General features: G+C 48.0%; 1 protein-coding gene and 1 long non-coding RNA gene across 3 annotated transcripts in view; one reads left to right on the top strand and one right to left on the bottom strand.

Moving 5' to 3' along the window:
• The window catches only part of LOC308616960, a 63,768-nt gene extending 62,248 nt beyond the window's left edge, over positions 1-1,520 (top strand). For both annotated transcript variants that reach the window (XR_014015779.1, XR_014015780.1), the window contains one exon: positions 744-1,520. This is a non-coding gene — a long non-coding RNA (uncharacterized lncRNA). The remainder of the gene's footprint in view (positions 1-743) is intronic.
• OTULINL (OTU deubiquitinase with linear linkage specificity like) lies at positions 66-24,149 on the bottom strand. The gene is made up of 8 exons (XM_081233531.1): positions 23,970-24,149; positions 6,546-6,705; positions 6,428-6,459; positions 6,230-6,321; positions 5,303-5,452; positions 2,755-2,883; positions 1,583-1,852; positions 66-770 (listed from the first exon to the last, which is right to left on the bottom strand). Exons 1-8 carry the CDS (start codon positions 24,031-24,033, stop codon positions 597-599), a joined length of 1,071 nt encoding a protein of 356 aa, XP_081089657.1. The 5' UTR covers positions 24,034-24,149; the 3' UTR covers positions 66-596.
• Between the last annotated feature and the right edge of the window lie 61 nt (positions 24,150-24,210).

The raw sequence follows: 24,210 nt of genomic DNA, 5'->3' as shown, positions 1-24,210 counted from the left end.
GACGCGGGTTCGTGCCCCGGTCCGGGAGGATCCCGCATGCCACGGAGCGGCTGGGCCCGTGAGCAGTGGCCGCTGGGCCTGCGCGTCCGGAGCCTGTGCTCCGCAGCGGGAGGGGCCACAGCGGTGAGAGGCCCGCGTACCGAAAAAAAAAAAAAAAAAAAAAAAAAAAATAAGGCCATGTTTATGAAGATCCAAAATCAGTCAAAGACAAGATTCTTAACAAAGAACATAAAGATTATAGACAAAGAAATTCTTTCCCTTTAGTCCTTTTCCCCTCCTTGTTTTCTTCTTGCTTTCTTCCTGTTGTTGTTCTTCCCAAACTAAATATCCTTGTGCTCTGTTGTGTGTGAAATGACCAGAGCCTCTACAAACAAGGTCAAACCACCAACCCACAAATACATCAGTGCAGGGGCTCTGGAGGAAATCACTGGAAACAAAGGGAAGGCACGTGGGTCTCCGTCCAGTGTACCTGTAATCCTGGAGAGGGAGGTCCTGATTCCTCCAATGGCAGCAATACTAGCTTTGCTTTTCTAGAAACATTACTTGCAAGTGTGACCACTGTCACCGGCGAGAGCTGGTGCCCGGTCCAGGCCGACTTAAAAGACAGGAATGTGATAGTGGCGGTCATTCTCGGTCAGCAGGGAGACTTCCGGCCACTCCCTGAGCGACTCCTCTGGGTAGCAGACTTCAAAGTCTCTGGAGTTAAACCTGAACAGTCTGAACACTTTTATCTTTACTTCCAGGGAGTATCCAAGTACAAACATATCAATCTGGGGAAGAGATGAAAGAGAGGTCACAGATACACATTTCCAAATTCCCACCTCTCACCAGCAGAGGGCGGGTATTCTTCTGCAGCTCATGAGATGACGATGTACTTGCTGACCCACACATGAACCAGGGAGTGGGCACAGAGCTGGGAACGAACGTCCGCTGCGTGGAGGGCAGAGGACAAGCGGAGAAACGTCTCTGGGGAGTAGCATGAAGAAATCACAGGGAAAGCTGCCTGGAAAAAAAAATCTAATAAAGGAATGCTTACAGTGAAAGTTACACTGTTTTTCCAACGGTTTTTTTTAATCGTTTTAAATCAATTTTTATTAAAATGTCAGATGATTTTGAGCACCTCCTAGGAAAGGAAAGCAAAGCAAAGCAAAACGAAAGCCCTTTTCTATGGGGAAATGAAAGCATTGTCTGGACTTCTTTTAAAATGTCAATAACTTCTATTTGTCTGCACTAAGTAGCCAAATGCTCTTCCAGATGTTGCCTCAGTTTGCAGCTGGACTTCCTCCTGGGTAACCTCTGTCGTGGGAAAGCCTGTTACTGCCTGAGAGGCAGCGGGAAGGTCAGGAACGCTCCCAGGACTGCCACTCGCCAGCCCCAGGGCTGCAAAGACGCAGCAGCCAGCACCGGGCAGGAAGGTTTATCACTCTTCTTTTCCTCATTTGAGGGCAATCATACACACCCGCCACCTCTTTGCAGCTGGACTTATCATGGCTGAAAGCAAACTACAAACAAACACCTATGTGCTCAAGTGTTGCCAGCAGCATCCTTCATCATACACACACGATTCTCCTGCCCCATTTACCTGCTCTAGTCCACACGTGTCACCTACAGAATTCAGGTGATTCATCATGAAGCTTAAAGGGTCGGAAGAGGTTTCCCGGGTAAACAGGAGTCGAAAAAGACTGGGAATGGCCTTTTTGGTCTTCATCTGTTCATAAGCCTCAGTGACTTGATAGAGCATGATGAACTTCAGAGCTTCGTAAAGTTTATATTCCAGGATAGCGTCAGAGAAAAGGACGTTGCACATACTTCCTCTCTTGTGATAATCTTTAATTCCACTAAATTCAGCCCACTAAAAACACAGATGTAAAGTGAAACTTAAACAGGAAAGGTGAATACATACACTACTGCATAATTTTTAAAGTACTTATAAAACAAACCAGAGATTAATAGAGGGGAGTCGAACTTTAACTTTTCATTTTATATCATTTGACCCTGATTTTTTTAACCCTAAGTACTTATTACTTTTACAATATTTCATTTAGACTAGTTTTTCAAAAAAGCACCACCCACTAGGTAAAATACTAAACAAGTCAGTTTCCTAAAGCTGCCCCTAAGGGTGTTGGGTGACACAAAGGACATTCCAGTGACATCAGTACTACCTAGTATTCTTTCTTTACCACTCACTGTGTGCCAGGGCGGAGTATAAAGCGATCTACGTGCATTCTCTCATTAAAACCTCACAATAACCAACTGTACAGGGTTGAGGCTATTCATAGTTTAGTTTTACAGATCAGAAAACCATGGCAGAGAAATGGTATTTCCCAAGGAGGATTCATTTCAGTGATCTAAAAATCTGTGTTTATTCAGGGCAGGAAAAACAATCTTGGTCAAATTATAACATCTGTCCTGTCCCCAAGTTACTAATAGGCACATTTCAGAAGGGCATTTCCCAGTGCCTTGTCTGGACCTTGCACCACATTTTTCTGGGGAAACGACAGAGGTACGTGATTGTTAAGGTTTCCCAGCCGTCCACAAAAGCCCTCTTAGCCCGTGATGGGTGTAATCATCGTGTAGAACAGCATCGCTCCCGTTCGTTACTGGGAAGGACACAGAAGAGCAGGGAAGGAAGTGGTCAGCTGCCAGAAGACTATTCCTGCTGCACTTCCTACTAGCGGGGCATAGAGCGACATGCCTGGCATGAGAGAAAAGGGGCTGCGTGTGGGGCGCATGCTTTCCCCCCTAAAGACTCACCTGTGCTTTCAGTGATTCCACACATTTACGTAATTTGCCAAACACATTCGAACCTGTATACTTCTCAGGACCAAAACTGTATTGCTGGATCCAATTACAACCTTGTGAAAAGAGCAGTTTTTCAGGAAGCTTGAAAAGGAAGTAGATGCCAACAGTGATCAGTATCTCAACATGTCTGACACACAATTTGGACTATGTCACAGGAGATAATCTTATCCCATTCAGAAATCTTCGTTTTAAAAGACTATAACAACAGTTAAGTAAAAACACAGTCTTGTTTTAGATTTGTGGATTAAGTGATCTGGATCATCTTCTTAATTCACAGTTTCACAACTGATGAAAACCTAAATGCAGATTACGTCCACAGAAACAATCTTTTTGGATGAAACATTTCCCGAACTTCCTGGGTATACCCCTTTAGAAATTATTTTTAGCCAAGCGCCGTTAGAGTAGCACAGTACATCAGGGGAATGTAGATTGTACAAGGATGCACTTTGGGGGTTGGAAACCAGCTCTGTCACTCGCCTGCCGAGAGATGACTCACCCAGCACTGTTTATGTAACCTCTTAGCCTCATCCTCCACTGTAATGGAGACAATGACAACTGTCAAAAATCAAGGACAGGACTATCCATTTTGCAGGCCTCTTGTTGGGACTAAATAAGATTATACAGTACGTAAGAATCTGATCCATTGGGGGTATCTGATACATTTTCCCACCCAGCTGAGCTTGTGGAGCCCGGGGCCTCAGCTAAGTTCTCTGCCCTCAGCAACTAGCAGCAGGGCTGGCACACAGCATACTCTTAACCACTAGATGCACTTAAACTACCACTAAAAACAGCTCTAAACAAAAGATGTTAAGGAAATAGACCATGTGTAGTTATATATATGCAAATACTTTATATTTCTTTGCTCCTCCATCCTTAAAGGTACACCTGTGGTTAGGCATACTACATTCAAATAAAAATTAAGGTTATTCATAAGACTGTGCTGCTTTACCTGTTAAGAAAATGAAAAAAACAAGGTACTGACTGGGAGAAAATATTTGCAAATGACATAGCTGATGAAGCACTCGTTTTCGGAATATATAAAGAATTCTCAAAACTCAATATTAAAAAAAAACAACCCAATAAAGAATGGGCGGGGCTTCCCTGGTGGCACAGTGGTTGAGAGTCCGCCTGCCGATGCAGGGGACATGGGTTCGTGCCCCGGTCCGGGAAGATGCAACATGCTGCGGAGTGGCTAGGCCTGTAAGCCATGACCGCTGAGCCTGTGCTCCACAACGGTGAGAGGCCCGCGAACCGCAAAAAAAAAAAAAAAAAAAAAGGCAAAAGATCTGAACAGAGACTTCTCCAAGGAGATAATGTGGATGGCAAATAAGCACATGCAAAGATGCTCAATATCATTACCCATTAGGGGAATGCAAACAAAAGGCAGTGACACAAATGCACCCCTATTAGAATGGCTAAAAAACAAAACAATAAACCTGAGAATGTAGAGCAACTGGAACTCATACGTTATTGGTGGCAAAATGGCAGAGCCAGTTTGGAAAAGAGTGGGCAGGTTCTTATAAAGTTAAACATAAACCTATCATGTGACCCAGCTATCTCACTCCTAGGTATTTACCCAAAAGGAATGAAAACTTACATTCATACAAAATCCTGTATGGGAATATTTATAACAGCCTTATTCATAATTGTCAACAACTGGAAGCAATCTGGGGACCTCCCTGGTAGCACAGTGGCTAAGACTCCATGCTCCCAGGGCAGGGGACCCGGGTTCGATCCCTGGTCGGGGAACTAGATCCCACATGCGTGCTGCAACTAAGAGTTCACATGCCACAACTAAGGAGCCTGCGAGCTGCAGCTAAGGAGCCCATCTGCCTCAACTAAGACCCAGGGCAACCAAATAAATAGATAAATAAATAAACTGGAAGCAATCCAGATGTCCTTCAACTCATGAATAGATAAACAAAATATGTGATATTCATATCGAGGAACACCATTCAACAATAAAAGGAGTGAACTACAAATCCATGGAACAACGTGGATGAACTGCAAATACATTATGCTAAGTGAAAGAGGAAGATTCAAAAGGCTACACACCGAATAATTCCATTTATGTGACATTCTGGAAAAGGCAAAACTAAAGGGACGGAAGACATATCCGTGGTCGCCTGGGGTTGGGGGTGAGAGAAGGCTTGACAAAAAGGGATACAAGGGATTCTCTGGGGTGGAGGTTACACACTGTGCTTGTCAACACTCAAATAGCCATAGAGTAGAAAAGTGAATTTTAGCAGACCACCTAACTTATAAAGGACAGATGCCCTTCTCAAGAAAAGACGCCGGCGTTAAAAACAAACAAAATGGAGTGCGACTATCCTTCTGAGATGATTTGTTTGCAAACTGACATGAGAGACAGAGGACTGGGCTAAAGGACCTTCAGTCTCCTGACGCCCTGTGTACAAAGCCACCCACAGAAGACCCTGAGCATCTGTGTTGCAGTCCCCATCAGTGCGACCTTTCCCGCATTTCCGGTGTGAGGACGTACCTTCGCGATATCTTTTTCTTTCATCCAGGATGGGAAAGAGAGGCCCTGGCTGAAGACTTGGAAGAGCACCGACCTTAACGCGTCATAGTTGTCTCTTCTTACTTGTCGAACACATTTAATGTGCCGCCGCCAGAACAGCTCCTCGTAAGCCTATGAGCACGGGGGGAGAGGCTGTCTTTAGTTCCGCTGGATGAGAGAATAAAGAAAGCAAACCCACTGCATCTGCAGCAAGGTGTTACTCCCAAATAAAGCGGACAAAGAAACAAAACCATTATAAGTTATGAATGCGAACACGTGCAATTTTCAAGTGACCTGTGTGTGTATGGAGTCCATTACATGCTATTTTAGTTGGTAACTTCCTGGAAGCGCAGAGCCAGGAAATGTCATTCTGGGGAGATGATGTCTACAACTTGAACACAGTGAAAAATACCATATGTACTTTTAAGTCCATGCTAAAGTGTCATTTAAATGTACTTTTCTTTTTCTTTCTCTCACTCTTTTTTTTTTTTGGGGGGGGGTGGCTTTAGCTAGTGACAAGGTTGGACAGCACTGCTGGGAATATTTACCAAGATTGGTCTGATGGAAAGTTCTAAAAATCCTCAAAATGTTTTCTGTCAAGGTGCCTGAATCCCTTCAGGGACAGAAGTCTCCACTGCATGTGCAGATGGGTTCATAGGCCTGGCCAGGAGGGAGCTGAAAAGGGTACAAGGCTCAAGTGTCCTGAAATTACGGGCCTAATCTACCCAAGTCCTCGAAGGCACTAGCTCTAGGTGAGAGGCCCGAAGGCAACGTCTAGCAGCTGTCTGGCTTTTAATTAGAGCCACAGTGGTTCCTGGTGCCACATCTGGTGAAGCAGAATGGAATGCGTGTTTCCCGATTTTTACACACAGATTCTCCACCCACCACGAGCTGTATAAACAGACACACCTTCCTCATCAGCTTGGCCTGGGGTGTCTCTCCTTTCCATTCTCTTGCACAATAACTGAGTAAATCAACTTCTGCCTCCACACTGAGGTTCCCTGAACCAAATCAAAGATACAAGGTGGTGAATTTTCCCTTTCCTTTCCCTTCTTGAACCCTTTCTGCACTTTAAAAATAAGGAAACATATGCATGAAAATATTTACTTTTGAATCTCCTCTGCAGATACCCAATCCACCTAAAAGATAAGGGAACGATAATATCAAAATTCTACTTTAAACAGCAAGGGCATTTTTGAAAATTAAAGACGACGTAGCCACATACCTTTTCAGCCGGTGCCCTAAATATAAATGTAGCCTTCTGAAGTACCAGAGGGTGCCCACCAGAAATGAAAGTGCCAGCGTCACTGACCCCTTTGCGACTCTCCACGCGGTATCTAAGGCTTGGCTGGTGACGAGTGTCCAGGAGTGCACTTGGTCATTTCCTACAAAAATTTAATAATAATAATACTGTATAGCATGGGGAACTATATTTAATATACTCGATAAACCATAATGGAAAAGAATATAAAAAGGAATGTATATATGTGTCTGAGTCACTTTGCTGTACAGCAGAAATTAACATTGTAAATCAACTATACTTCAATAAAAAATAAAATAAACATACATCACAATTACACAAGCCTGCTTTGTTTAAGAGGAAAAAAAAGATACACTGGATAATTTTACCTGTAAAGAGTCTATCACTGATTTATATAAACATTTTTTAAAGCATTTGAAAATTCAATCTAAAAATTAAAGAAACACCTAGTTCTCCTATAATCAGTGTCATATATCAAGATATCTCTGTTCTACAGAATTCAAGAGGAATAGGGAACATAAAGCGCATGGGTTCCGGAATCCCTCAGACCTGAATTTAAAACCCGTTTCTCCTACTTATTCAGCTGTCTGACCGTGGGACACCTCATTTCTCTTACCCTGAATTTTCTTGACTGTAAAATGGGAGTAAAAATACTGACCTCGCTGGAGAAAGATGGAATGAAATCATTTAAGAACTAGCACAGTGCGCCTTGCACTGTGTAGAATGTCTGTTAAATCCAAGAATGATCAAGGGAGTCTGCTCAGCACCGAGCCCACAGGAGTCAATCACACCAGGAGCGTCTCCTGCCATGTGGCCACCACCCACTTTTGCCCACGGCGATACTCTTAGGTCATTATGGGCCATAACACAGGCCATCATGTGAACGCACAGAACGAGACTCAGCAGGCACAGAGACATCGTTTCCAGAAAGCGGGCCACTTAGAATAGCCGTGGGTGGAGCTAGGTGTGCAGCTTACAGGGTACACTATGATTCCTGTTGTGATAGGAGAGAAAATTCACAGGCCAGGAGAGCCCACACTACATAGCTGCAGTATTTTACCACGTGCAGCAGATTCCTAATTACGTTATGTTTGAACACGTAAAATGCTGAAGTGCAAATGAGGAAGAGAACGTTCGAATGGCCGCCAAACCTCCTGGGGTTCACTGTGAAATAGGTCCCTCCCTGGCACATTGGTTTAGTAAAATTCCAATGATTAACTGTAGTAAAAGCCTCCCGGATTCAGAATCTACAATTTTAGCATTTTGGATCCTATGGATATTTGATATGCATATCTCAGTAAAGTTGCTATACATTCTCAATAAAGAAATATATATACTCTCAATAAAGAAAGAATTGACCAGCAAATAAAGAAATAAAGTGACCAGCAAATAAAAATATGCATGTTTATAATTATTTAAAAGTACATTTTTTTATTATTCAATTAAACTATTTATTTTTAGATCGTTGTACATTCATATGCAGCTCTAAGAAATAAGCTTACAAGAGACAGACAGACATCATGTACCCTTTACTGGAAAAGTACATTTTCAAAAGCAGGTACTTACCTGTTTAGAACAATTGATTAGCTGTTAATTATGTATTTACTTCTACCTAGATATTTAGTACAAAGTTTTTAATGAATTGTTTAAAGATGTAAGCTATAATGCCTTTGCATCTATAATTCAGACTTTTATTAAAAAGTCTACATTCTTCTTCTTAAAGAATGCATAATATTTTAGTATAAAGAGAGAGCATCACATGTATACATAGTCACTGCCTTGTTGACGAGCATTTGGATTGTTTCCCAGTTTTTCACTTTTACAAACATTTTCCTCCAACAGTCCTCGTGGACTCACGGTTATCTTTTAGGCTAAGTTCTAGAAGAGGAAACTCTGGGTCAAAGGGTGTGCACATTTCCAGATGTTCCAGATGTTGCCAAAGCGCCCCCTCAAACAGTTGACACTCCCGCCACATGTACGAGCCTCCATTTCCCTAAACCCCAGGACCGGTTATGATTTCTCGCTGCAGTAACACGCTCATAGTTCTTCCTCTGTGAAGAGCCTTTTACAGCATCTGCCTGCTTCCCACCGGCTCGTCCTGGTTTTCGTGTGGACTTGGAGGGCTTGCAGTCACTGGGCTGGGGTCTGGCTGCTGCCCGCTCCATGGGCACTGCTCTCATCTGTCACACACAGACTCCAGTCGACGTGCTGCATTCTTAAAAGATACTGCCCGGCCCCTCGGGGCATTTGATTTGAGACCCCTGAAATGGGGGCTTCTCCTGAGCCTGAGGCCTCTCGACAGCTGCCAGGGCCTCCATGGGGACCCACCGCAGATTACGGTCTCCTCACATCTACACACACGTGTGCGCACACACACACACACACGCACGCACTTCCCTAGCCTACTGCCCTAATCCTTGAAATTAAACCCACCTCCCACCCAAGAAAGGGCGATACGATCAACTTCTCAGAAAAAAGCATGTGAGGGCTGAACACCCCCTTTCCACGCAAACCAGGAATACGAGCCTAAACTCCTTGTATCCACTCTACCCAGTGCAGCCACAGGTACTAGCCAAGAAGGGCCGGGGAGCGGATCATGGGGGCCGGTGCGGATACCAGGGAGCGGCCTGGAGGCGGGACTCAGGAGGTCACAGGGGAGTGGGCTGCAGCTCAGAGAGAACCCCGAGGTGTTCACATAACTTCATATGAAAATATTATCCGGAGTGGGGCTTCTGTGACAGTTTAAAAGAGCTACAGTTTGAGCTTCTGCCATGTGCCAGACCCTGGGGCAAGCGTTCTACAGGAATTGTCTCATTTGCTCCTAGAAACGCAGTGGCGTAAGGAGGCCCTGGTCCTGCAGTACACGGGGTGGGTGACTCCGTGCCCCCAAGTGCCTGTCCCTTAACCCCGGGAGGGAGGGCAGCAGGACAGCCCAGCGCCGGGGACGCAGGGCGGCTCACGGGCTCCTCTCGCTGCCGTTACCCTGGCAACACGGAGGCCCCCTTGGAGCTGCGGGATGCTCCGAGGAAATGTTGGGAAAAGTGCCGAGCTCATGGCCGGGCACGCGGCAAGTACCCAAAGCATGTTCATTATTATTTTATCACCTTAGGACACTGCGAGGGAGAGAAAGATGAAATGAGCCGCAGAGCTAGAATTCAAACGCACGGGGCACTGCGATGCGGAAGCTGGACGCTGTCCCACTTGCCTATCCTGCCTCTGAATGATGGAGCTGAGTGAATCCCAAGCCAGCTCTGCTACAGCAAGTGGAATCCAGACTCTTTAAAAAGAGAGTTTAAAAAATTTCTCCTGCATGTGTCAATAACTGGGTTACAACTCAAAACAACAGACACGGAGGAGAACGCCATCAGTGAGGCACCCAGCAAAATACTATCGTGATCACAGCTTTGATGATCTCCTGAGTCGAATCTCATTTCCCCCAAAGCAGCCGAGACGGGATAAGATCTTCCACGTCAGGATCCTCCCGGGGTCCCCTCCGCCGGCCGGCCGGCCGGCCAGGGAGAAGTCAGCACCCGCCAGCCCAACTTCCCCTCCGCTGCCCAGTGCCCTGCCTAACGGGGAGCTGGCCTGGGGGGGCGCCCCCCGGACTAACAGCAAAAGAGAGAAGTTCCAGCACCATGGAGTCAGTCTTTCAACATAATAAACAGAGGCGCGAGGACAAGGGCAAGGAACCAGGCAGTAGGGGACGAGGGGTGGCTTTGGCAACGAAGAGGCGGAAAACAAGCGTTGCCAGGAATTATGGACTTGATCCTTTTTAATGCTCATCAAGAGATAAAAGTGAAATTTCTTTTTAACCCTCTTGGGCTGGACCGCTCCGGTGGTGGCTGAATGAGGTGATACATGAGGCACCAGACATTCCTATGACAGCGGAAAGAGGATGAGCTAGGTCTTACACGTCCCCCCAGTCATCAGCGTGACCGTCTGCGGAGACCTCAACCCACACAATCCGAGGTAACACTCAGGTAGTTGCGACGTCCTTTGGGTAACGACACCAGAGGCTCCTGAAGCCAGCAGTGGGGCCATCTGACATGAAACTGACCTGTGATCACTCAGGCTACATGTGGCAGATGAGACCATTGACTAGAACTGAGAAAATAAAAAGCCACTGTTCTCTTGTGGTAAAATTCTACTCAGCCTTTTTTTTTCCGTTCTCTAAACTATACCAAAACTGAAATAATTCAAACACTCAAACAGGAAACCAAAAAGAAAAAAACAAACCTGAAAACAAAACTTAAAAGCCCCAGAGGAGCCGGAAACCAAGTGATCACCCTGACAGCACTTGGCCCCAGCCTCAGGCGCGCTCTCAGGGAGAGCCCCGGGGTCCGGCTGGCCTCCACACCTGCCTCCACACCTGCCGTGGGCCCGGCTCCTGCCCCGCGCGGGGAGCTCGCTCCACCCTCGGCTCGTCTGCCCCGGGTCCGGCCCACTGACCGGGGCGGGCTGAGCGGGGCGGAGACTAGGCCTGAGCTAAACGGCGGAAAAGGCGATCTAATTTCGACACTGCAGACAGCAGGGGCAGCGAGACATACCACATGGGAAAATCACCCTGTTGACAACTTTAAGGTGAAAAATACTAAATTTAATATAATAAATACAACAGATATTTCTATCAGCTTCAATGCCATATTCTGGCTGATTAGCAGGTAGGAAGAGTGGCCAAGAGAGATGGATGGGTTAGGAAGCAAATAGGGCCCGGGACGGCCGCACCCCTTCTCTGTGGCAGGAGTGCTGAAGGGGTGGGGGTGCCCCAGAGAAGAGTACACACAGGCCACGTGGTACAGTGGGCTGGGAGCACCCGGGAAGCCCCCCTCCCTCCTGCCCCTCGCCCTTTGGTTATGCTACTTCTTCTTCCTACCCTGGGCTGGGCGCCAGGCTGGCGGGCAGTGAGCTGAAAAGACACCTGCTCTGGCCCCAGGGAGCTCTTGGTCTGGAGGCGCGATGCTCTGCTGTCAGGAAAGGCTACTGGTCAGCTTGCCCAGGCCCACAGGTTGGCACGTCCTGCTGTCGGGGTCCGGCCGGGACACGGAACACGAGGCCCTCATGCTGGATGCCCAGGTGGGTCATCTCTCTCAGAGGGGAGCTCTGAGAACCTCAGAGGCTCAAGAATAAAGCAAAATACGGTACATTCTTCCAAACATATAAACTAAGCAATATGCAAACAGAGCGATAAACATACAGAACAGATCCTGTTAGGTCATCAAGGCTTCTGAATAACTTAGAGCAAATGGGAGACTCCTAGAGGAAAGTCAGCACAGCGGAGTGAAAGGCTGCGTTTAACTGGTCTTGGCTCATGCAAAACCACAGGTTAGCTGGGTTTTCTTTTTGTATCAGCTATGTGGGAAAGAGAACAAATATCCTTTTTTTTTTTTTTTTTTTTTTGCAGTACGCGGGCCTCTCACTGTTGTGGCCTCTCCTGTCACGGAGCACAGGCTCCGGACGCGCAGGCTCAGTGGCCATGGCTCACAGGCCCACCCACTCCGCGGCATGTGGGATCCTCCCGGACCGGGGCACGAACCCATGTCCCCTGCATCGGCAGGAGGACTCTCAACCACTGCGCCACCAGGGAAGCCCCAACAAATATCCTCTTAATAAACCTCTGAAATGGTGAGGTCAAAAGACTTTCTACACTTTTGAATTTCAGGTATTAATCCTGCTCAGTTAAGAAACAATGGCCTCCCACTTAGAAGAGTTCTATAACCAACAACTACAAGATCAGTTCCACTGAGGAAGAGAACCCCCAACGTGGAAGTTTTTAATCTCGAAAGTCATGACCAGCGAGACACACAAGGGTAGCCCTGTCGTGCAACCAACGTAACAAGGCTATACGTGCAATCCCATGTCCCATGGGACTGGGCACGCTTCACCCGAGGCTCCTGCCAACCAAGAGTCATCAAACACAGCAGGAAATGCTCCTTGCCAAACACTGAGGGGACTGTGTGCGTGTTTTTAATAACATCATAGCTCAGAGTATTTTCATGTACTGGGCACAGCATTAGGTGTGTTCAATTCCACCCATCACGTTAATTTTCTAACCACGTGGCAGAGGTTTAAAACCCACCCGACTACAAAAGCACAAAAGCAGTAGGTGGGATAGGCTCCGGGGACCCCAGAACTCCAGGTCACTGTACCCAGCCAGGCAGACTCCCTGGCCCTGGCCTGGTGGAGACAGCGGGCTGGCAGAACACGGCTGGGACCCAGTCTTTATGCCGCCATTTTCTAGCTGCGGGACCTCAGATGAATCACTTTGTCTCAGCAAAGAGGCAAGAGGTTGGTGTGACCAGACCTGTCACCACAACTTGAATCGTTACTGCTTGGGGTCACGAGGAATGTGTCTGATTCTTCCTCCACACGACAGCCTTTTAGATCTTTGACAGAAACACGGGATGCTTGGGCCGAAGGGGCTGGAATCCCACTGGTTCTCCAAGGCCTGAGTCACACTAGGCCCTCAAGCAGAATGGATCTCTCCCCCGGTTCCCCCCTACACACACACACACACACACGCACACACACACGCACGCTGTCCACACTGCAGGTGGGTTCCGGTTCAGTGGATTCATGAGTGCGTCCCCCACTGGCTGGAAAGCACTTTTGAGGTGAAAGCTGAAGCTTAACTCACTGTGGACCTGGCCACCTGATGAGCTGTCACACGCACACTTCATCTTTGAAGCCCGGAGAAAGCAAGCAGGAGCCTGAACTTGAACCCACATGTTCTGACCCAAGGTCAGTGCCCTTTGAATTAACGACACAACTGCGCTTCCTGAGCAATTCTCTTTCAAGAATTCAGAACAATTAACAAGCATGACCTCAGAAGGCAGCCGTCATTCCCGCTGTGCCTTTTTCTCTTCTAGGTCAGACACCCTCCCTTCTCTCCCCCAGGCCTCACTTGACGTGATTTGGTGGCGAGGGGCAGGGGCGTCGTCTCTTCATCATCCCGGTCACTCTTCTCGGGACCCACCCCACACTCAGAGTGAGACCGCTGGTCAGAACACACTGTCCTAAGTGTGACCAAGCGGGAGAGAATTCAACCACGTGACCACTTCTTCATGCTCCAGCGGGAGTCAGCAAGTTTTCTGTGTAGGCTCAGAGAGTATTTTAGGCACTGCCAGCCATCTGGTCTCCGTCCCGTCCACTCAGATCGTCCCCGACACAGGGGAAGCAGCCATCAGACAGTACACAGTGGGGTGGTGTTCCAAGAAAACTTTTTTAGGGACGCTGAAATTTGAATTTCATGTAAGTTTCCCATGTCAGGAAATGGTATTCTTCTTTTGATCTCTGTTCCAACCATTAAAAAATGTAAAAACCATTCATAGGTCACAGGCCATATAAAAACTGAGTGGGACAGATCTGGCCCATGGGCCGTGGCTGGCCAGACTCTGTCTAGATGATACATGCACACTAATGCAGCCTGCGATTGTGTTAGTATTCAGCCTGCCACCAACCTAAAGCCGTTTAGACCTGTTGCTGCAGCACGTCTCCCATCTGCTGAAGGGGGAGAGAGAAGAGGTGCTCTCATCCCACTGTCCTCAAACCTCCAGGCGCAAGAACTGGCCTGGAGGCCCGGTACTGGCCTCCACCCCTCTAGCCTCTCCTCTTCCTCTTTCTTGAGGGCGGGAGACTTACCTGATGGCACGTGTAAGACCCTCTGCTCAGCTCAGCCCCCACCTCTCCACTAGGATCTGCCTGCCTGCCGAGAGGTGCCCTCGGGGCTGCTGTGTCTCTGGGAGAGAGGCCTGACCTTTGAGGGGAGAGTACAGCTCAGGCACCGCCTGCAAGCCCATCTGGCCATCTGACTAAGACACAGGGATTTTATGACCGAGCCGATATTTTAAAAATCCCTGACTTCCGTGTCCACCTTTTAGTTAGTTCAGAACCTGGGAAGGGAAGCAAGGGGTTATCCAGATCCCGTGTGCAAGCTCCGTGCTTTTTAGACCCAGGAGCTGACACACATCCCTGCTAAACTGCACGTTCCTGGACTTGGTCACTGCTCTGACCTGTCATGGCTTCCGTGGTGCTCCCTCTCTCAACTCTTAGACCTTCAAATATTAAGCTTGTCTTCCACATCCCAAAATAGATCATTTATGAACATGTGACCCAGAGAGAAATAAGGTACACCCTGAGACAAGCCACTTTCGCCACACAGTGATTTTTCCGTTAATCGGAATCATTTGGCCTCTGTCGCTAGTGGTTACTCATCCTTCTAATTGGCTTCCCTTCTCCAATGCCATTTTCCGCTCTGAAGCCAATGGTGTGTGTGTTTTGTTGGTTTGTTTTTTGTATCTTTCTTTACATTCAATGGACGTGTCATCTCCTATTCAAAAATCTTTCTGGCTTTTCTTACTTATAGGAAAGACCCACATCCTGGCAGCCAGTGGAGTCATCTGGAAAAGCCTCTGAACAAGTGAGAGAGTGATGGGGCATCGCCTATTGCACCATCCCAGCCACAGGCCTCGGAGAGCTGGTCTTCCCGTAACCAGGAACCGGCCTCACCACGTAACCCCAGCCACTGGTGAAACCAACTGAGAAGTCAGGCTGGGCCCACCCCTGATGGGAGCCCAGGGCGGGGGGCGTCCCTGTCCTCCTCCCCTAGCCTCTACCCCTCACGGACCCACCTACCTTTACGTGGTCCTTCAGATCTGCTCTCCTGAAAAGAAACCAGAGGCTTCAAAACAAACTCGCCAAACATTATAGAGCATTGTACTCAAAGTCTATGGATCAGCAACATCCTTCCCAGCTGGGCACTCAGAAAGACAATCCTCGGGCCCCATGGAAGCAGAATCTGTGTTCTACAAGATCCCCAGTGATTCAAGTGTAACCAAAGCCTGGGAGGCGCTGCCACCGAGAGGGAACCATCCTTGCCCTGGCTCCACCTGCAGAGAATCTATTTATTGGCTGGGCGCCGGTCTTTTCTTTAGTTCCCAGGTGATTCCAATGTATCACTGGTGGCGAGACACACCGCTCTGGAGTCAGGGCTTCCTCCATCCTCGGCTGTTTCTGTTAGTTCAAATGTACTATCACACGCCAACTGATTTCCAAAATTGCCCTTAGGGGAAATCATGCCAGATAGAGAAAAGTCTCACTGGTCATGTAATCCAGCTACAAGTAAGTGCTGCCTGTGTTTTGTGTCTCTTTCCCTTTGGCCAAGGTGGAGCTACTTTTACTAGTCAGCTGCTATTTCTCCAAGGCTGGGATCTATGCCTACCTAAAAAAGAACTTTGCTGAAATTAATAATAAAGGAACCCAACTACTCATGTGACCTCCGGGGAGGCTGACCAGCTCCCCCTGGCTTGCCTGGGACTCCCCCAGTTTTAGTGGTGAAAAGCTCCTCGGCCGAGGACATCCTTGGTCTCAGGCAAACCAGGACGGGTGCTCATCCTGCCTCCAGGGTGCCCCTTGGTCTGACCCTGACTCTCCCCTATTCTCTCACCTCCTCCTCTGGCTCCAAGATGACTGGCAGCCCTCAGGTCCTCCATCAGGGCTCACTCTTGCCCATGTTCTTCCCACATCTGCAACACCCTTCACTTTGCTCATTCTCCAGCTCTCAGCTCAAATGTCACTTCCTGGGGCCAAGCTTCTCTGGCACACAATCCCAACCCCCAGGCTTGGTCAAACCCCTGCTCCACTCTCTCACAGCACACGTTGTTCTTTTCCTTCCTTCACAGCACTCATCACAGTTTATACAACTGTGTTTGTGTTTGATGAGTGTCTGTCTCCCTGTGTAGGGAAATGTCTTAAGGACTGGGACTGTGTCTGTTTTCTCTCTGCTTTCTTGGCCCCTAGAAACATGGTAGATAGCTAATAAATATTTGTTGAATAAATAAAACGAATCGATGTAGTCGGAATGCAGTCCACATGTCTCCACGACAGAGACTGCCAGCCAACCCCAGTATCTGTTCTCTCTTCTTCCACAGGACTAGAATCCTGACTTTGGCTGGATACCTAGCTACTCAGAATAAAGGCTACATTCCACCTTCCCTAAGTGCTGGGTACAGCCATGTAAGTGAATTCTGGCCAAGAAGTGTGATGTGCGGTTTCCACAAGGTTCTGTTGAGGGGTGTGTACTCCTTGCCCTCCCACCTCCCTACTAGCTGGAATGTAGGTGTGATAACTGACATTCAGCAGCCATCTTGCATCAGGAAGTAGCTGTCGGTGTGAAACCCATGCAGGGTGGAAACCAAGTGGTAAGAGCCTGGGCCTCTGACACTGTGGAGCCCATTCCAGCCCTGGGGAGCCACGTCTGAGCTTTGCCATAAAAGAAATAAACTTAATTCACTTATTTGGGGCTGTTCTGTTATCCCACCATACCTAATCCTGCCTACCAGCCTCTCTCTTGCTGGTCCCTTCTGACTTCTAACATGCATGTCAGAAATGGTGTGGGACTAATGATGAAAAATCTGAAAATGAAGTCAAGAAAACACTCCCATTTACCGTTGCAACAAAAAGAATAAAATATCTAGGAATAAACCTACCTAAGGAGACAAAAGACCTGTATGCAGAAAATTATAAGACACTGATGAAAGAAATTAAAGATGATACAAATAGATGGAGAGATATACCATGCTCCTGGATTGGAAGAATCAATATTGTGAAAATGACTCTACTACCCAAAGCAATCTACAGATTCAATGCAATCCCTATCAAACTACCATTGGCATTTTTCACAGAACTAGAACAAAAAATTTCAAAATTTGTTTGGAAAAACAAAAGACCCCGAATAGCCAAAGCAATCTTGAGAACGAAAAACGGAGCTGGAGGAATCAGGCTCCCTGACTTCAGACTATACTACAAAGCTACAGTAATCAAGACAGTGTGGTACTGGCATAAAAACAGAAAGATAGATCAGTGGATCAGGATAGAAAGCCCAGAGATAAACCCACGCACATATGGCCAACTTATCTTTGATAAAGGAGGCAGGAATGTACGGTGGAGAAAAGACAGCCTCTTCAATAAGTGGTGCTGGGAAAACTGGACAGGGACATGTAAAAGTTTGAGATTAGATCACTCCCTAACACCATACACAAAAATAAGCTCAAAATGGATTAAAGACTTAAATGTAAGGCCAGAAACTATCAAACTCTTAGAGGAAAACATAGGTAGAACACTCTATGACATAAATCACAGCAAGATCCTTTTGGACCCACCTCCTAGAGAAATGGAAATAAAAACAAAGATAAACAAATGGGACCTAATGAAACTTCAAAGCTTTTGCACAGCAAAGGAAACCATAAACAAGACCAAAAGACAACCCTCAGAGTGGGAGAAAATATTTGCAAATGAAGCAACTGACAAAGGATTAATCTCCAAAATTTATAAACAGCTCATGCAGCTCAATAGCAAAAAAACAAACAACCCAATCCAAAAATGGGCAGAAGACTTAAATAGGCATTTCTCCAAAGAAGATATACAGACTGCCAACAAACACATGAAAGAATGCTCAACATCATTAATCATTAGAGAAATGCAAATCAAAACTACAATGAGATATCATCTCACACCAGTCAGAATGGCCATCATCAAGAAATCTAGAAACAATAAATGCTGGAGAGGGTGTGGAAAAAAGGGAACACTCTTGCACTGCTGGTGGGAATGTGAATTGGTACAGCCACTATGGAGAACAGTATGGAGGTTCCTTAAAAAACTAAAAATAGAGCTACCATATGACCCAGCAATCCCACTACTAGGCATATACCCTGAGAAAACCATAATTCCAAAAGAGACATGTACCAAAATGTTCATTGCAGCTCTATTCACAATGGCCCGGAGCTGGAAACAACCTAAGTGTCCATCATCGGATGAATGGATAAAGAAGATGTGGCACATATATACAATGGAATATTACTCAGCCATAAAAAGAAACAAAACTGAGCTATTTATAATGAGGTGGATAGACCTAGAGTCTGTCATACAGAGTGAAGTAAGTCAGAAAGAGAAAGACAAATACCGTATGCTAACACATATATACGGAATTAAAAAAAAAAAAAAAAAAGTCATGAAGGACCTAGGGGCAAAACGGGAATAAAGACACAGACCTACTTGAGAATGGACTTGAGGATATGGGGAGGGGGAAGGGTAAGCTGTGACAAAGCGAAAGAGAGGCATGGACATATATACACTACTAAACGTAAGGTAGATAGATAGTGGGAAGCAGCCACAGAGCACAGGGAGATTAGCTCGGTACTCTGTGACCGCCTGGAGGGGTGGGATGGGGAGGGTGGGAGGGAGGGAGATGCATGAGGGAAGGAATGTGGGAACAGATGTATATGTATGACTGATTCACTTTGTTATAAAGCAGAAACTAATTTAAAAAATTTAAAAAAAAAAGAAAAGATACATGCACCCCTATGTTCACAGCAGCACTATTTACAAAAAAAAAAAAAAAAAAAGAAATGGTGTGGGAATTCCCTGGCAGTCCAATGGTTAGGACTCCGCACTCCCACTGCAGGGGGCGCGGGTTCAATCCCTGGTCGGGAAACTAAGATCCCCCAAGCCGTGCGGCGTGGCAAAAAAACAAAAAAGAAAAGAAAAAAACGAAATGGTGAGCCACCACTCTGTTTTCCCTTCCCTTAAATACACTCATGTAAATATAAAGCAGGAAGTGAGGCTGTGAAGCGGTCACCTCGGGGGATGGCTTCAGGGTAGTGGAATGAGCAGGCCCCAGGGAGTCAGGAACTCAACTCCAGGTCTGGTCCTAGACAGTCAGGCAACCTGGACCTCAGCTTCCTCCCCTATAAACAAACACAAGGAGGCCAGGACACTCACCACCATCCTCCTCCAAACTCCTCTTTATGTTAACATGTTTCAGAGTTATGTTAGTGGAATAGTCACGCTGGGGTACAGGCACAGGATTTTAAGTAGTTGTGAAACAACTGAGGTTCCACTAAACTCAAAACATTACTCAAAACTTGCACTACAGGAAAGATGCCTGAGCGTGTACAGAAGATACACGAGACCTTGACAAATGCCAGCAAATACTCCACCCCTGAGACATGCGTGCTTAGGTCTGCAGGTCTATTACACCAGTTGACCTGAAAGCAGAATTGTGGTAAAGAGCCTCTTCCACAAGGGCTTGCGTGGAACCCCAGTTTCTAAATGACAGCAAGAAATAAAAGAGGAAGGTTGAGGAGCCTGGGGGAGCGGGGAGGGAAAGGAGAATTGTACCTTCACATGTTAGAGGCTCCAAACTTTGAATGAATCAATGAGGTATATGTGGGAGAAGATGCTGGAATATCCAAGCATGAGGAACAGTGCAGTACAAGGTAGGTCTGTAAGCAGTGGCCGTACCAGTCCTCTGTGATGACAATCAGCTGAGTTCCCCAAACGGAGTTTAACAAATGTTTAAGAAACAAAAGAGAGGGATACACCGTGGATAAAACTGATCGAATAAACTCTCAGTTTGAGTGATTTTTCTCTTTATTTCAGATTTCAGAGGAAGGAATCGATGCACCCGAGGCTTGCACTGCTTCAGGTGCAAAACTGAGGGACCCAACATTTATATTAATAATTCGATTGGCTACATTTGCACTTCAAGGTGCGAGGCCAGCCTTAGCTACGAACTGAACTCCCAGTTCCTTTGTTAAATACCAAGTAAAATGACACAGAGCTGATCGGGTCCGCTGACTTCAGTGCCACTCAGCCCTTCACATCTGGATGGTGACTGACTGTCCTCGCCCACGCAGGCCTGGCTGGCCATCTCTTCCACTTCTCCTGTCCTCTCAGCCATTCTGCTTCTTCCACAGCATTTCGACCTATCCTGGCAGGCGATTTGGAAGACACAGGGCACTCAGTTTTCCTGTCACTTTAGAGATCTCACAGCAAAGTTGAGGCCTTCTTGTCACAGATCAACAAATATACCCACGACGTGCCTGGTGTCACTCTAAGACCCAGGGAAAGGTTCTCTCTCTACAGGGAAGAAGTTCAGTCCACTTCTCTTCAACTTGGGAGACAAGACGCTCCGGGGAACCCTCTCTGCCCCGGCTTAGGGGAGAGATACACAAGGTTCAAAGCCCGCGCCCCTGCCCACCTCCACTCCTGAGCCACTTGGGAACTGGCCTGTGCCCACAAGGTCCTCCAAGCCTGGGGGGAACAGGAGCTCAGGTCCACTGTACGGGCACACGAGAAGGCAGGATACTTTTTTTTTCCCCCAGTGAAAAAGACAGCTGTATTTGATTTACATTTAACAAGATTTCAGGAAGGGGTAGGGGTGGTCCTGGGCTCCTGGCCCCCCCAGATCTGGGCAGTGCCTCCAGGACAGCCTGTCTGACAGGCCGAGACCGGGACCCCCAGGTCTTCTGGGTCCCTTCTGGCTGCCTGGGCCTCAGCGTCGGATGTCCAGCTTGACCTCTGAGGTGGGCCCACGGCACGGAGCCCACCCAGAGTGCGGGCGACCCACAGTCCAGGCCAGGTCGGGAAGGCATCTTGTGGCTCTGGGGGTCACAGGCACTCAGACCCCACCCAAGAGGCCAAACCCAGGTATCTGGGCAGCTGCTGGTGCTCAGGGAAGCGGGCTGGGATTCTGCTTCTAAGTTGGGAGAGGACTCTTGAGAATCTAACTTCCAATTATCGATACATTATTACTCCCTCTGCCAGAAGACTAACCCTAACTCATATTCAAGAAAAATCAATAACACTGGCAAGCAGAGAAAGAGCTAATAAGGTGTTTTCAATTACTATGTATCTAACATCCAACAGTCCCACGTAAACTCAAAGTCAGAGTCACCCGGTTAAATCAACAATGAAAGACTTACTATTAAACTCTTAATTCAGAGGTTTATTGAGCATAGCATCTTACGTGCCACAGTTTCTGGGATTGTTGCTTATTACCTGGGAATCCCAGCAACAGTACTAACAGACAAGGGTCCTTAGTCTCCTAGAAATGAACATAAACATTTTATTATCCTCTTATTTTAAACATGATGGCACCTGTCTATTCCAGCTCAATTAAATGAAAAAGTAGAAAAATAGAGTATGACTAGAACAAAAGATCAATGGAAAAATGAGTGTATAAACAAAAACTTTTCCCTGTTGACTTATTGTAAAGTGACATTTAAGTGTTCTTCCATTCAATTAATTACAAATCAATAAATGTGTATATAACCTCTGCGTCTTGAGAACAGATTGTCCTAAGTAACTAAACATGGACCAGAGGATTCAAGTGGGCAGGAGAGAAAGGTCAGATACGCTAGTCCACTAAGTCCTTTAAATGGTACATAGAGACTTCAGAGCCACGTATAAAGAAACACACGTGTAGGAAGTTTTAGCTTGATAACGATGACTTTTTCTCCTGCACACACCCCTGTGAGTTCCCTTGAGCAACAACAGTGGTATTAAGTTGATAAGCCAACTTTACTTTAGAACAGCTTAACTGTGATGAGGTACCCTTGGAACCTGGAGTGCTCCCAGGTATAAGCCTGACTGTTTTAGGAGACAGAAGCGGGCAATGGTTAAGAACATGCTGCAGGAGAAGCCAGGCCGCCAGGGCTTGAATCCCGGCACCACTTACTAGCTGGAAACTCTGAGGAAATTCCGTGACCATTCGGAGCATCACAGGACGGCGGTTGTAGAGATTACATAAGACTACGTATGGGCAGTGTCTCCGCGTCCAGCACTGTGAAGAGAACTCCACTACCCACTGTTACTGTGGCAGGGACAACGCTGGGGGCTGCAGACACAGAGGACAGCACCCACCCGCTGCGGGGAGCCAGGGGAAAGATCACTTTCAAATTCAGTCACTGTGTCAATCAAGAACTTCTACTTAGCTGAAACACATGGTGCCAAAACTTACATGTTATTTGCTATTTAATCTATCTCACAGAAACATAAGAGTATAAGTATAAAAGTGACAAACAGGCTGGCAAAAAATAGCAACTGTGGACCGCTTGGTTGTAAGCATTCTCTTGTAGGCTCTGTTGCGGGCATGTGTTTTCAATTGCAGTGTTGGTTTTCCTTTTCCTAAGCCCTCGAACTATTTTTTAAGGAAGGAAAATGTTTCCCTTTAGGCTGGAGCTGAAGAAAGAATTCTCTCTGTGCTCACAGTGCCGGCACACCTTGAACTTGGTGCACTGGAAGGGAAAATTCCTGACAATTACCTTAAGCCCAGAGTAGATACCCTTCCGCGCCCCCCAGCCAGCTTTTCCCAGCTGTGCCCCACCTCCGCTTCCAGCTTTGCTCTGCCGAAACAACACAGGGAGACGGGAAGAAAATCACATAAGAAAAAGTTCAGATGGATACACCCCCAGGAAATATTTGGCTAATTCTGTAAGAATCCAAGGTGCAGAAAGGTTGAAAATGAGTTCATTCTCCAAACTTTTGAGAGTGGGAGATACGTCAATCACAGAATTCTAGACTGGGAGGGGCTTTATGGATCAGCTAGCCCAGTGCCCTCATTTTATGGACCAGGACCCAGAAGCTTGGAGGCCCGCAGTCCTGGGCAAAAGGATGTCTAGAACTCATGTCTTGTCTCCTAGAACCGGGCTGCTTTCACCACACCCGACACTTTGCTGTGCGAATCAAAAGCTCCTGCTGGGACCAAGAATCCGGACTAAGAAGCAGTCCCAGGAACTTGCCATTGACGCTGTGGCACCTGGAACAGGCGTGCTCCCCAAATTCACCAGTGGGCTCTCACCCCCTGGGGGGCCTCCAGGGAAATACACAATCGGGAATGTGCTCCAAGCTGAGAAGCAGCTCACCTTCCTCAGACCTGGGGCTGAAAGCATGGGAAGGAAAGCACCCTTCACTCGTGCGGTGAGGGCCCCGCGACGCACGCAGAGGGCAGAGACGCCGCGACACAGGTGGCGCGCGGCGTCCCCGGCCACCTGTGCCATACACTGTGCTGCAGCTCCTGGCCCTGGTGATAGTTTTGTTTCAAAAGCCAGAGTTTTCTCTGTTGCTCATCTAGTCTCGACTGCTGCGAAGGTGTGGGCCACATCCTCTGCCAGCAAAGCGCGAAACCCGTCAACTTCCCTCCGACAACAATCAAGGGCTCGGAGGGGACACCGAGAAGGGGACACCGGCGCCAGTGGGCACCAGGGCCCGACCCCAGCCGCTGCCGGGGCACCTCACCCCGCCGCAACGCATCCGAGCCCGCAGGACCCGCTTTCTCTTTCCAGGAACCCGACTGCTCTGCCTCGGAGGGTCGCTCGCTGCCTCGGCCCGAGGGCGCAGTTCCTCACTGAGGGGCGACCCCCGCCCCCGACGGCCCCCCCAAACCCTGCAGCCCGTCCCCTTCCCCGCCCCGGGCAGGGCGCCCCGGACCTCCCACCCCTGGGATGGCGGGCCCCGAACCTTCCAACCCAGGGCTGCGCCGACGGCCGGCGGGGGAGAGCGCTTCCCGGGCGCCCGCGGCTCCCGCCCCGCCCCACCGGGCCCCGGGCCCACCTGCGGCGGGGTCGCGAGGTCGTTGCCGCTCCCGCACCTGCTGGGGGCTCCTCCGCGCCGCCATGGCGGCCGCGTGCTGCTGATGTGCGCGGAGCCTCGACCGGTGGGTCTGTCAGACGCGGCGGCAGCCGGCCGGCGCCCCCTCTTGCTCCCCGGCGGCTGGCGTGCGATAGAGGCGCCGGGAGGAGACCGCAGCCTGCGCTCCCGCCCCGGGAGCCCGCTGGTCGACTGACACACCGGG

This window comes from Mesoplodon bidens (genome assembly GCF_964165515.1).
Source record: "Mesoplodon bidens genome assembly, chromosome: 4".
In the NCBI taxonomy this organism is placed as follows: domain Eukaryota; kingdom Metazoa; phylum Chordata; class Mammalia; order Artiodactyla; family Ziphiidae; genus Mesoplodon; species Mesoplodon bidens.
This window is presented reverse-complemented; position numbering and strand designations above follow the sequence as displayed.